General features: G+C 43.5%; 1 protein-coding gene across 2 annotated transcripts in view; it reads left to right on the forward strand.

Annotated features, from left to right (window-relative positions):
- Nucleotides 1-14,525, forward strand: part of RUBCNL (rubicon like autophagy enhancer) — a 51,403-nt gene that overhangs the window by 21,590 nt on the left and 15,288 nt on the right. For both annotated transcript variants that reach the window (XM_077811558.1, XM_077811566.1), the window contains 2 exons: nucleotides 10,749-10,834; nucleotides 13,626-13,833. In XM_077811558.1, the coding sequence (XP_077667684.1) occupies nucleotides 10,749-10,834; nucleotides 13,626-13,833 (294 nt within the window). The remainder of the gene's footprint in view (nucleotides 1-10,748; nucleotides 10,835-13,625; nucleotides 13,834-14,525) is intronic.

Here is a 14,525-nt window from a genome sequence, read left to right on the forward strand (position 1 = left end):
GCTCTGGTCAGCACCGCTGACCAAGATGTTAAAAGTCCTGTCAGCGGTGCTGTCCAGCTAAGGCAGGCTAGTGCCTACCTGTTCTGACACCGGACTGCGCCTTGGAATCGGCCAGCAGCAGATCTGACTTCTGGGCTGGGGGCCAAGGGGCTCTGCGCGCTGTCCCCACTCCGAGCACCGGCTCCACTGTGGGGGGTGGTGGTGGTGCGTGCGGGCGAGAGCCGTGCGGAGCTGCTTGTGCACCTCTGCCTAGGAGCCAGACCTGCTGCTGGCCTCTTCAGGTGGTCCACAGTGCCAGGACAGGCGAGAAGCCTGCCTCTGCACCCCGGCTGTGCCGCTGACTGGGAGCTGCCGGAGGTAAGTCAGCGCCCCAACCCCGCAACACCAATCCCCTGCCCCAGTCCTGAGCCCCCACAAACATGGAACCCCTTCCTACACCCCAAACCCCTCATCCCTGGCCCCACCTTAGAGCCTGCACCTGGAGCCCTGACCCCCTCCCATGCCCCAAACCCCTCATCCCCAGCTCTGTTGGGTCACAAGCATCAACAATTTTCTTCAACTGTGTCCCCAGATAAAAAGTTTTGAAAACCACTGGTCTAGTCTAGTGGTCATGGCACTGAACTAGTAGTCAGACCTGAATCTCTTTCTGTCTCGGCCACTGGTCTTGTGTGTGTGTTTGGCCAAGTTGCTTCATGCCCCTGTTTCCCCTCTCATCTTTTGTCTGTATTGTTCTTTAGATAGTGAGCTGCTCTTTGCAGCAAGGACGGTCTCTTCTCATGTGTTTGTACAGTGCCTAGCACAATGGGGCCCAATCTCAGTTAAGACATCTGTCTGCTACTCTTAATACAAATAACTAAAATAGTAGTAAATGATTTGGCTTCTACTTAAAGGAGACCTGAAGGTGGAGGGATTGGGGGGGTTTGTGCTCTCTTCCCCTTCTTTATGATTAGAAAAAAGGCTTGAACGAAAGGCTTTTTTCTCTTCAAAATTTTTTCTGTTTTTACCTTAGAAATCTCAGGAATGTCAAATCTTTTGTACTCTGTCTTGCTAAAGGGCTCTGAGAACCCAAAAACATGGACTGGGCATTCCCTCAAGGCCTGCTCCAAAACCCATTGGAGCTAATGAAGACTCCAATTAACTTCAGTGGACTTTGGATCAGGTCTTCAGTTATTAAATGAAATGGTGTAGGTGCTGAATCGTCACCAAAAATGCTTTCAGTTCAATAGTTTGTCAGGCATTTTGGATTAAATAGATGTTGACATAAACAAAAGGTAACAATGTGAGTAAAAGTCATCCCCAGCCCTCAGTGAATTGGGTTTCCTTTCATTGATATCTGATACCCTAATTGTATTAGCTTCTCAGTCATCCAGGAACCATAAGGTTGAGACGGTGTGAATTTCTGGTGTAAGGGAGGGCAAAATCAGGCTGCCCGGGTATCATAAATAAATGCTCCCCCACCACCCAAAAAAACCCCTTAAACGCATTTGTTTCTGTTTTTGTTACTCTAAAATCAACATTGCACAGTTGACAGACTCTGTGGCTCCACCCCTCAGTACTCTAGTTCACAGGGCCGGCTCTACGTACCAGCACGTGCTCGGGGTGGCACTTTTCAAGGGGTGGCGTTCCGGACCTTGGGGTGGCAAAAGACCTCGAGCTGGCCCTGCTAGTCTCTCTCACCTGTAAATGGCTAATGTCATGTTAATTCAAAAAGTGTCTTGATCCTGCAGTGAGCTCCTAAATGGGCAGACCCCATTGCAGGATCAGGGACTTTTAACAATACCTAGTTATTTGAGACATATAGTTTCATAAACACTGAGCTGTTGATTAATGTGGCCGTGATGATTGTGGTTTGCTCCAGTTAGGTGCTTTGTTCATTGAACCAAGCACAATGATTTGGATCCTGTCCAGAATAGAGAAGGGAAGAAACAAACTACGCCCATGTTTGTAATCAAGTACAGCTAGTCATGCAGGTCTGGATAGTTTAATCCTGGCCAAGTCTCCAAACTGTTGCCAGGGATTGTTATGCATTAAAGTTGCTTGGAACCATCTGTCTTATTGCAAACGATGGAAGCTTGTGGCATGTCTCATGAGTCTGATGATGTTGGCTAGTGTAGTGGTCACCTGGAAAACAAATGCCAGAATGGGTTGAGGGGGGAGGTGTGGATAGAGATGAAGTAAACACTCTAAAAATGTCCTTGCCTGTGTTAATATTGCTGTAGATCCTGATTTCACCCCCATCATTTAGTTCTCAGAGGTGCTAGGGTCCTATCATTTGAGCCCTGCAAATCCATGGATATCCATATCTGTGGATGTAGATGTGTATATATGTGGACCATTTTTGCAGATTGTGGATCGGATGCGGATACAAATTTTGTATCCACACAGGGCTCTACCTATCATGCATAGTGGGATAGTCTTTGTCAAATTATGACTTCTGTTTTTGCAATCTCTTCCATTCTGTGTGCTGACTACAGTTTTGCATTCTGTGCTGGAAAAATGTTGTCAAGGCCAGTCTGTTGCACTGCATTCCAGACAGGTGTCCAGCCCAGGAAAGATGCTTGACACCTTGTTGAATTACTATGATTTAAAAGCCCTCAGATAATCAACTTTGACTGTCTTCCAACTGCACCCAATCCCATTGAATAATGAACTTTCTACTCAGAAGTCTGATGGGAGGAAGGGGCTGGAATGTCTCAGTTTGGGCACCTGTGAAAAAAGCACAGACTGTATTTAAGAAGGGGTGTTTCTCAGTGGAGCAGGGCCATTCACTACCACTTGCAAGAATATCTGGAGGTGGGGGGGGAGAGAGGGAGGGAAGGAGGGACTCTTTACCTAGCCTGAATGCTGAGCATACCTTTGATTCTCAGAAGGATGAGATAAGATTGGGGATGGGTGTGTGTGTGTGTGTGTCTCTGTCTCTCTCCCTCCTCCCCCCATCCCCCAAGGACATTTGTTGTTTTGCAAAGATATATAATTTTCTATTGCTTGTTAAAGTAAAGTGACTGTGCTTAAAACACTCCTTTGCTGAACCTGTGTTCCTTGCCTTTCTGCCATGTTGTCCGCAAAGGGATTAAACTAAAAGCCAAGAATGACCAGAGAGTAGGTGGAATTCTGAGGGAGTGTCAGCAACTTGGGGGCTCAGGAGGTCTGAGATGCTGGTTCCAGAGTCCGGGGGAGGCAGTCCCACATACAAAGGAAGGGCTTAGACATGGGCGGCGGGTGAATCGGGGGCTTGTCCGGCCCACCCCTTCTCCCCGCTTCCCCCGCTGGAGCCCAGAGTCACCCTCTCACCAGCCCCAGGCCACCCGAGCACCCCACCCAGCCCCGGAGCGCCAGGCGGGCAGGCAGCCAAGCATGGGCCACAGGGGGCAGCAGTGTTTTCCCCAGGAATTGAAATTTGGGGGGGGGCGGGGGGTGTTTGAATTTACCGGGGGGGGGAGGACCAATGAGGGGGGAGACTGTGAGGGTGAAGGTAGGCTGTATGGCACCATAGTAAAAACTGAAAAATGTTTCATGACCATTTTATTAGATTTAAATCATGTTTTAAAATCCTCACGCAAATTAAAGTTGGCTACTCAAGCCTTCTATGAAGCACTACATCTACATCCTTCTTGGTTTCTTGTTATAATTTTGCACAACTCTGTTAATGAACTTCTTGAATGCAATGCGTTCAACTTTGGTGGCTTCTCGTATGTCTGGTACTTCCATTCCTTCCGTTGATATGCCCATTAGTTCATTCACATGATCAGGCAGAAGGTGACTTCTTTCAGAACACAAAATGCTATTCAATGATGAAAAAGAACGCTCAACTATAGCTGTTGTGACTGGAAGTAGCAAGAGATGACTTCCTACTTCTTTCATCCCAGGAAACATAGCATAAAGATCAAGTCGAGCCACTAGTGATGATAAAAAAAGAAGTTGAAGTCAAATGTTCATTCATTCGTTGAATGATATTCCACTCTGTTCAAATTCTCTATTCTGTCCTGAGCACATGGCAGCCCCATTGCTGGTAGTGCCTCACACCACTCAACTGTCGGTGTTTTATAGGACAGGGATCCGTAAAAGCTACCTAGAGGTTGAGTAGAATCTAGAAGTCGCTGTTGTAGATTTTTAAGACTCATGTCTGTGTACTTTTTCAGTTTTCTTAACAAACACCTCTTGTCCTCTTCACTTAAGAATTCAATATAAATGCCTTCATTAGTCAACTTCTGGACTGAAGCCTTTGCTTCTTCCAGTACTTTTCCAATGAATAGTTCTCTGATACAAATGTAGCTTCTATTGCTGGACAAAGATCTACTACTATTGAAGCAGATGCCTGGATGACATTGTTTAATAACCCAAGTGGTTTCAACAGTAGACTTACAAAAGAGAGAATAGCAATAGTCTTCTCTGAATGTAGTAGCAAAAGTAATCCACCAGCCTCACTACTTAGATCCATCCCATCTTCGTAGATACTTTCCAAAGCCAGTAATAACGGCTGGAGTAATTTTAAGACAACAGCCAAGGATCGTTCATGAGAAAGCCAGAGGGTTTTCCCAGGTTGGACTAATTTGAACTTCAGTCCCACTGTATCTTCTATATTTTCCAAGGTATTCAGTCTTTTTGGACTCTTGCCGAAAAAAGAATATAATGAAGACATTAAATGTGTAGCTTTTTAAATGTCTCTTGAAGAGTCTGCAGCTCGTACAAGCACTAGTTGGAGTAGAGGGCCTCTACAGTGTGTATAGGAGAGATTAGGGTTACACTTTTCTCTAAGCAAAGCTTGTACTCCACCATGTCTTCCAGAGAAGTTTGCAGCTCCATCAAATGCACAAGCAGCCATCTGTTTGGGGTCCAATTGAGAAGCATTTAACTCTTCTAAGATGTGGGTTGTCACAGATGAAGCCAGTGTGTCTTCTATAACTTGAACATCTAGAAATGCATCTACTGGCCTACCACAGTCATCAAGATAATGTACACAATGACTTAATACTTGATGCCCATTTGCATTGGTGCATTCATCAGCCATGTATATAATTTTTTTGAATGTGGTGAGAGAGTTCTTCACTTTTTCAACTGTTGAGTCTTTCAGTGTTGCACCACATGCTTCTAGCCAGTCAGATGAGTTTCTTGCAGAAAGATAGTGAGCATTTGCTGGTCTTGTTCAGAACCAGTGTTCAGCTTCAGGATGAACAAGTGACAATGCACTTAACATTGGCCTCCAGTCTGTAGTGTGTGGTATCTCTTGCTTAAATAGAAAGTATGATGCCAGAGCCATGTTTGTTTGCATGAACTGTGTTGTGTCTCCAGCATTCTTAACAGCCTCATTAGCACTCATTGGTGTTGTCCTGGGTCAGTGGAGACTCAGAGTTCAGAGGTGCTTTCACATGAGTTCACCTCCCAGGTGGGGGCAAAGAAGGCACCTTGCTCGTTCCTCCAGCTGCTCACTATTCGCTCTGGTCACTGTTGTTCGTTGTGCCACCGTTCACTCCATTGCTCTGTTGTCAATGACCCTGCACTATCACCTTCTGCTGCCATGTGCCACTGTGACCTCTGCCAGTTGGTCTCTTGAGGTTCCACAAGCTCTCAGTCATTTCAGTTGAGCTCTCAGTGGGGGAACCTCACTGCTAGTGCAGACTGGTCCATCTCTTCTACAGAAACACTGTCTCCACTGCAGGTTTAAGCACTTAGACCTGATTATCAGTGATTTCAACTGTAGTGGTCACTTAACAAAACAAGAGACTATCCATGGAGCCTAATCAGCTCAGTCTTTAAACAGTGGAGAGGGGCAGGTCAAATAGTACTTGTGACTCAGGCAAACCATCAAGCAAAACAACTGTCCCCAGCCTCTCTCGATGCCCTCAGTCAGCAGAGGCTAAGTACAGTTCTACTGCCCTTTACTCATACAATAAGAACAACAACATTTCATTACTCCTCCTCCCCCCTCCTCCCCCCTGCATTCAAGTGATTTGTAACCCAACCCCTGCCAAAATCTATCACTTGGGCAACACAGCTCTGTTTGCTGGATACCTAGGTAGATTAGGTGTGAATGTAAATATAGTCTGCTCCTGATGCCCCCCCTTCCGCCCCCAGTCGCTACTTCATCACTAGCTATCAGGGAGAGCTCATTTAGACTTTGCTTACAAATCATAATTTGAAAGTATTAGGTTGGCCAACATCACCGAAATGAATGCACTGACACTGGGTGGTTTGAGCAGCCCCTGGCCTGTGTCCCTGCCTCCCAGGTCCCCTGCCCAGGGCAGGTGGTGCCTTGGGGGCAAGAGGAGGGGAAGGGGGCTTCGAAGCACATGGGATTCAGTGGTTAGGTTCCTTCACAACCAATGGGTGTCAGTCAGAATGTGGACTGGGCCAAGTTTGAAAAAAGATCATTCAAGGATTAGGGACTTTATTTTGTTAAACCTGAGAGATTTTTTTTTTTTTGTGGGGGCAGGCACCTCATTCAGCTCTGGCAAAGAAAATAGATTCCTAGATTCCAAAGCCAAAAGGAACCACTGTGATCATCTAGTCTGACCTCCTGTGTGACACAGGCCAGAGAACTTCTCCAAAATAATTCCTAGAGCATATCTTTTTTTTTTTTAAAGCCAGTCTTGATTTTAAAATTTGCCATTTGCTTTGATTCTTTATACTATGCTTAGAGCTTTAAACTTACTGTGCCATCTCAGAGATCATGCAACTTCCAGAATCCTCAACTTCAGGCCTCTGCTCCTCTCTTCAGCCAGTTAAACCACTGGCTAGTGGCTTAGGGCAGAGAGTGGTATGAGATATCTTCTTCCCTCACTGGAGCTGTGACTGTGAAATTGCACTGAGGCAGGAGAAGGGACAGTAGAAGGGAACAGGAAGCCAAACGACCAGACATGAACTGCTTAATTTTAGAGTGGGAATTATACTAGAGTGTTTTCTCTTTGGCATTCTATTAATTGTCAGTTAGATTCTTACCTGAAAACAAGCATTGTCCCTCTCTCAAATCCACCCCCACCATTTAAATGTTGGTGTGATTCCTGCTGCCTTGTCTCCTTCTGCTAAGGAAAAAACCTGGAAAATGAAAGCCTGTTATACCAATAAAATAAAAACCAGCAGGATCTTATTAAAGGGAATAAGGTAAAATGCCACATTTATTGTGAATACAGAAAGAATCATAGTAAGCAGTTAATTATAGCTATAACATTCCATTCAATTTCATATTTATTCACACATTCATTCATTCATTCATACACACACACAGGTTCTGCAAGGTTGTTATCATAGTTACTAGCCTTAGAATTGCACATGCCAAGCCACTGGCCAGGTGGCCTGGACACGAGGAGGGAGCGGGGCCTTGTCAGGTGTTCATCTGATGCTCCTGGAAGTTGGTTTGCAAAATCAGACCCCAAAGTTCTCACTTTCTAGAGTCCATTTTTATAGGAATTTCTTCCTATGCCAGTCTATGGGAATTGCTTCATCATGCTGTTGCTGAATCAATCAGCAGATGTCACATTCCTGATGGCTCCATGCTGCCAGATGTTATCTTGTTCTTTAGTTCTCCCATTCTTGAGGCTGTTGGGTGGATTCCAGCCTACCCTCCGGAGGTCTGGTTGTTTCCACTTGATGCCTTCTTCGGCTGATGGACACTGGATTCTTAGGCTGGCACCTCCCTGATCATTCAGTTATTAACCACACCAAGCATCCATCCACATACATCCTCTATCTCTATTTTAATCACAATTGTTAATACAACAAAAGGGTGGGGAGTCTCTGGGTGCTGTTTTCTGTTGTTAGAGTATTGCTTTGAGTCTCTCTCTCTGTGTGAGTAGTTGTTGTTACAGAGTATTGCTTTGAGAACAGACTCTGTTTTAGGATGTACTAACACAATTAGCAACTTGTAAGTTTCACACAGAGAGGGAGAGAAACAGTAAAACCAAGAGACCAAAAACCAAGAGACCTCTTAATTAGTAATACCCTGGAATTTAAATTATGGGGAATCAAACTCATTTGTGGTTTTTAAGACAGAACTTCTTTAATATGATCCAACAAGCCTTGATGTTTAAATCCAGACAAACTGTTTTTTAATGGAATTTACTTTTTAACTATGAAACTGTTTCTACTTATCCTATGAAACTTCCTCTAAGGACCTCTCCAATAATCTCTGTTTAAAAAGGGCCACACTAAGGTCCCCCTTACCCCCATGACTTCAGTACAGTTTAATTTGAAATTCAAATCTCTACCTTTGCTAGGTAACTGTTTAAATGAATTGCTTTTCCTGGTCTTTGAGGTGATGGTTGTGTGGCAAGCAAAATGGCTGTTACTTCCCTTTAGCTTTAATTTTTTGCCTAGGTTACTCAGAATAACCAGTTTCCTAATGTGACTGTCTGAAGTGTCCTTTCCCAGACCCCAACATGGTTAGAGCAGCGATGCACAGTGCCTAGCAAACAAACTGACAATTTTGTCCAAGGGTGTGAGGTAATTTCTTTTATTGGACCACCTTCTTTCTCTCTCTCTCTTTCACTAACAGAAGTGGGTCCAATAAAAGATATTATCTCACCCACCTTCTCTCTCTGATATCCTGGGACCCACATGGCTGCCACACTGCATACAGTTTTATCTGTCACACGTTGCTGTCAGGCCCCACCAAGCTTCCTCCTACAGACTGTGTGCGCACCACAGTTCTCTCCTTCCACACCTCCACCTGACTAGGCAGGTGGACGCTTATCCTTCTTGGTAGCTACAAAGTACAGCTAGCTCACTCATACTGAAATGGTGCATACAGTGATCTGTTGCAGATGTAAGTGGAGGCTCCAAAGATGATACAATCTGAAAAGGAAGTAAAATTTTTAGATTGTTTTAAATTTAATCAAATGTTTTGGTGAACCTTGGTTGAGTTAAAACTTGAATGAGAAGGCAGACTTCTAAAAAGGAAAGTACGCACTCTTAGTGTGATCCCGTGTTTGGTCTTTTTGTCTTCCCCCACCTTATCCTAACTAAGCTCCTTCAGGAGGGAAATGGGGAACCCTTTTGAAGTAAGATGGGGAGGACAGGATTACTTTATCTTCAGTGTGTGTATGCAGTGTTGTTGTAGCTGTGTGGGTCCCAGACAGACAAGGCTGGGTGAGGTAATATCTTTATTGGACCAACTTGTGATTGATGAGAGAGACAAGCTTTGGAACTTACAGAGCTCTTCTTCAGGTCTGGGAAACTTACTGTGTCACAGCTAAATACAAGATCAAACAGATAGTTTAGCATAAGTAGTTAGCACATATTCTAGTTAACACATATTCTAAAGGACGATTCAAGGTGAAGTGTCCAATTATAGCCAAATAAAAATGATTAACGTATTGAGAAATGTTCAGTGCTAATTAGCTGGAGGGGGTGACTTGCATAAACTATTCTTATGTGTTTTTGGGAGTCTCTCTCTGTTCATTATAGTTTATCATTTTAAGCAGAAAGTCTATGGTGGAGAGGGTCTAGTTTGAAAAAGACAGACCATTTGCTTGTCATCTGGATGTTCTAAATCATTTCATATTGCAGTATACCCAGAACGTGCCAGATGCTGTGTGAGTATATAAGAAGCCAGGCCCTGCCCCAAAGTCTTTTTTACTGAAACAAGTCAATACATGCAAGGTAGGGAAGAGAGAAACAATATACAAGCGAAGTGGTCAAGGTGGTGTTAAGCACAGGTTTTATTATCATATGCTCCTTGATATATATTTTGTTGTGACTGTATAAACTATCCCCTTGCTCCTCTATCTTGCCAATATTAGTTGGCTAATTTCTTGTAGTAGTGGTTCTTAGGGATTTAATATAAAATATTAGAATATGAACCAACTAATTTTAATGAAGGCGAGGCTTTAATTTCAACAAGAATTAAGACCCATTCCAGCACATCATGTTTATGTGATTGAGTGTAGGTACTCGAGCTGTAGAGAAACAAATGTATGCTCTGCTCTATCATAAAAAGGTGCTGAAAGGGATGAGATGGTGCTTTTGTTTTCCATATTCAGCAAAATCACCAGTGAGCACTGTAAAAATGGCAGCTGCTACACTGTAAAACGAGAAATGCTGCATCTCTACGTATGGTGGTCCTACATATGCTAACATGCAGTAGGGATTCAGGACGTATGGAAATATACAGCAAACTTTTCTGAGCTTCTTGCATTCATATGAAACCAATGCCCACATTGTCTGCAGCTGGCCCCTGTATGATTAGACACCCACTGAAACCTGTATTGTGCTAGCATGAGTCTTATCTTCCAGCCAGTGGCTAACAGTTCTGAGCAGCATTAACTTTCCACATGCTTACTGTAATAGCGCATGGGTAGCATATTGAGTACCCAGGCTTTTCCATGTGGCTTTTCTTAACTGCTCGGGTCCACACTCGTTTATTTGTAGTTCAGTGCGCTGGTATTTTATGTGCTTGATTAGCGTACTAAATGAACAGCTTTGGGCTTTGCTTAGACTTCTGAGGCAGGTTTACAATGAAGTTATGTGTTGCAGTGTATTTAAGCTTTGTTTCCCCTAAACTTGACATACTTTCTCCAGGTTGCCTGGATAAGTTAAGTACTGTTTGTATTTTCAAAAGACCATGGTCCCTCAAACTGTCTCTACCTTTGACAATTCCTTCCTCCTCCCTCCCTGCGACCTCCCCCCCCCCCCCCCAATGCCCTTGACAGTTTTGGAAAACAAGGGTAAGTTTTTCTCTTGGAAAGCACTTAACATATTGTGGCTAGTGCAAAGAAACACATAACTAATAGTAATGCTTATTGTTACACCTACAGGTGCTACTTCAGATTTAAGCATAGGAGCTATTTCCTTGAACCGTTCCTTGCAGGATATCTTCATGCTTCCTGTAGATGTGGAGAAGGTGAGAGCATTGCAGTTATGGATCTATTGTGCCAATATTCTAGTGCAGAATAATCACTTATGAATAATTACACTTGATTGTTTGCTAGTCAGTCTACGTAGAACTGATTCCGTCTGATTGGCTTTAGAAGAACAAACTTTAGTGATGCCAAAATTAGTCTTTTACAACTTGCTGTTTTTCTTTTTTTATTCTGTTTTAGGATGAGCATTTGTACAAATTAAAATTCAGCCCAAGCTTTTCAATATTGCCCCTTCTACACACCCTCCTTTCACTCACTTCAGGGAGTATAATACTTTAAAGATACTCCCTTTTCATTCCAAACATTTTCCAAACAATGTTTTCCCCTTTCCTAAACCTCCATTTTATCTACATTATTTCATGCTATTCTGTGAAAGTATAGCACAGGATTTGTTTTGTGCTAGTGTTATGTGAAGGAGTAAATAACACTTCCTTATTCACTTTATCCACACCAGTCAAGATTTTATAGACCTCAATCATATTCCCTCCTAGTCATCTCTTTTCCAAGTGGAAAAGTCCCAGAGTTTTTAATCTCTCCTCATATGGAAGCTGTTCCATACACCGAATCATTTTTGTTGCCTTTTTCAGTACCTTTTCCAATTCTAATATATCTTTTTAGATGGGGTGACCAGAACCGCATGCAGTATTCAAGGTGTAGGCATGCCATGGATTTATATAGAAGTATTATCATGTATTATGTCTTATTATCTAGCCCTCTTCTAATGGTTCCTAACATTCTGATAGCTTTTTTTGACTGCTGCTGCATTTTTAGCAGACGTTTTCAGAGAACTATCCACAATGACGCCAAGATCACTTTTGTGAGTGGTAGCAGCTAATTTAGACCCCATCATTTTGTCACCCTGCCTATCAGTGGCAAAGCAGGGAATAAAACTGAGGTCTCCTGAATTCCAATCCAGTGCTCTGTCCACTAGGCAGCACTGCCCCCTCTACACAAATGATCAGGAGGCTGTCATCTTAGAGGAAAGATCAAAGAGCTCAGTCATGATGAAAGGGAGAGGGGAGAATATAACAACTATTAAAGGGTTCAGACACCAGGGATGGTACAAGGGGTTTAACTAGAAGTAATGGGATAAAACTAAGAGGGGGGAATTAGAATGAATATCAGGAGAGAACTTCCTGACAGTTGACCTCTATTAGACAACGGAGTCGTCTCCCATGGGAATTGGTAGAAGATTGGACAAAGCACTAATCTACGTACTGAAGGTTACAATCCTGCCCTGGGAGGGAGAGGGAATAGATGACCTAATAGGTCTTCTCCACCTTTCTCCTATGACCCTGAGCTGTTTCCTAAAGGGAAGGAGCTCAGCGTATAAAAGGAAGGTGGCGAAAAAGGGGTGAGAGCAGAGTTCACGTAAATGGAGACTGTTTGCTTATACAAGTTCCTCAATATGCAAGAACCCACTTGGCAACACAAACTCTTGCAGGCAAGTTCTTAACCATTGGACATGGCACAAGTATTCTCAGATCTGCCAGTGACCTGGTATTAACCCCCATTGAGAATCCATCAAACTTTCTCTGAATCACCTTGGTATCAGTATTTCCCCTCCAGGAAAAATTGGCTGTTTAATTTTCTTTCCTTTGTTAATGGTATGTCCCAAAGCTTGTTGAATGGTTTCTGTGGGAAACTGTTAACAAAAGAAGTGGTGATAATCGAACATCATTTAGTTTAAGATAGTTTCTTCAGGCACCCATGTGAACTTCTTGAGACGTTACGTGAGGGCCTGTACTGTTGGGGAAATGCCATTTTATTGGACTTGTTTAGAAATAAAATCTGTTGTTCACCTCTTTCTCCTAAAGATGGTCAAAAAGTTGAAGAAATTTCTACTGTAGTTTTCATTTTTAATTGTTCTTAAGTGATGATAATTTAAGTGCTTATTACTACAGCTTCCCGTTACACTGCTGTGAAGAATGTTGTAATTACAACTGGTGCCATTTTTAGAGCATTAACTCAATTTGTTAGTGGACTATTTGGTATCTACATTCACAAGTTGCAACATTAGACCCCGAGAGTATTTTTAAGCAATGAGCTTTCTTATTGGACCTTGAAGTTGCATGCAAGCAAGCAACTCCATAGTGGGAGCCAGGGGATCTGTGTTCCATTCCTGGCTTTATCAACAACTTCCTGGGTGATCTTTTGAGCTAGTCACGCAAGTTTCCATTTTCCCACCTGTAAAATGGGGTTAATTATACCTTGCAAACATTAAAGAATTAAGTCAGTGAGATAAGCAAGTGCTTTTGCACTTCTGTTATCATCCCTCATCTGAGAATCTCAAAGTAGTATTAAAGCCTGCCGCACCTCACCAGTTCAAAATTAATATGCACACTAAAGTGTCTATATATACTTCACTCCTTTAATTAAATCCTAGTAAATATGCTACATGGTTTAACATATGCTTACTAAAATTTATGTTGTAATCTTGGGAATATGCCCTTAAAAATGCCTAAATATACACACCTGCCAAGAGACTACTCAATTAAGCATTTGAAGTTTCTTCCTTTTGATTTCAGAGAGGGAAAGAAAATAAATGCAACAAATATTCTTTAAAAACATTAAGACCAACATAAATTGAGTTTCTTGGATACTGTACCTCTTACCCACATTATTTTATTTTAATTTCCAGCAGCTTCTTAAATTAAAGGCCACGTATGCTTTAAGTATGCATTCTTGGCTTGTTAATGTTGGGAAGAGAAGCTGACACTAATTACACTAATAAGTAAACTAGTAATAAACATTCCTCTTTTCTGTGCCCAGGAGAATGCACACTTCTTGGTTGCAGATATGATTATAGCATCTCTGGAGAAAATGAAGTGCAGTATCCTAAGTCAACAGGCAGAGCCCTGGAATGCAGAGGAAACCAGTGGATGGCTCGGCAGCTATCAGACTGATTCAGAAATATCCTCTTGTACCAGAGTAAAGACACAATCTGCTTCTTCTGCTTCTTCAGACAGTGGCTATGAAGGTAAGTTATTTCATTTTAGCCCATAATGTAACGCTTCTTGCCTGTCTTTGCCCGATTACCCTACAGGAAGAGTTGGGATGGGTGTTTCTCATAAGTGAATTCCCTGTCCTGTCTAATCTTCGCTGACTCCCCAGACAGGCTTCAAAAACAAAAGGTCGCTTGTCCTATGATAGAGGTGGGCAAACTGCGGCCCGTGGGACCGTCCTGCCCAGCCCCTGAGCTCCTGGCCCGGGAGGTTAGCCCCTGTCCCCTCCCCCGCTGTTCCCCCTCTCCCACAGCCTCAGCTCGCTGTGCTGCCAGTGAGCTCTGGCCGGGAGGCGCAGCTGCAGAGCCGCTGCCTGACGCGGGAGGGATAGCTCAGTGGTTTGAGCACTGGCCTGCTAAACCCAGGGTTGTGAGTTCAATCCTTGAGGGGGCCATTTGCGATCTCTGGCAAAAATTGGGGATTGGTCCTGCTTTGAGCAGGGGGTTGGACTAGATGACCTCCTGAGGTCCCTTCCAACCCTGATATTCTATGATTCTATGACCTCTATGATTCTATGACCTCTGTGCTGCGTGGTGGTGTGGCTGGCTCCAGCCGGGCAGCTACCAGTGCTCCAAGCAGCACGGTAAGGGGTCAGGGACCGGTGGGGGTGGGGTGGGGTGTGAGGGTTGAATAGAGGGCAGGGGAGTTTGGAGTGGTGGTCAGGGGA

The sequence above is a fragment of the Eretmochelys imbricata genome, chromosome 1, assembly GCF_965152235.1.
Source record: "Eretmochelys imbricata isolate rEreImb1 chromosome 1, rEreImb1.hap1, whole genome shotgun sequence".
Lineage (NCBI taxonomy): Eukaryota > Metazoa > Chordata > Testudines > Cheloniidae > Eretmochelys > Eretmochelys imbricata.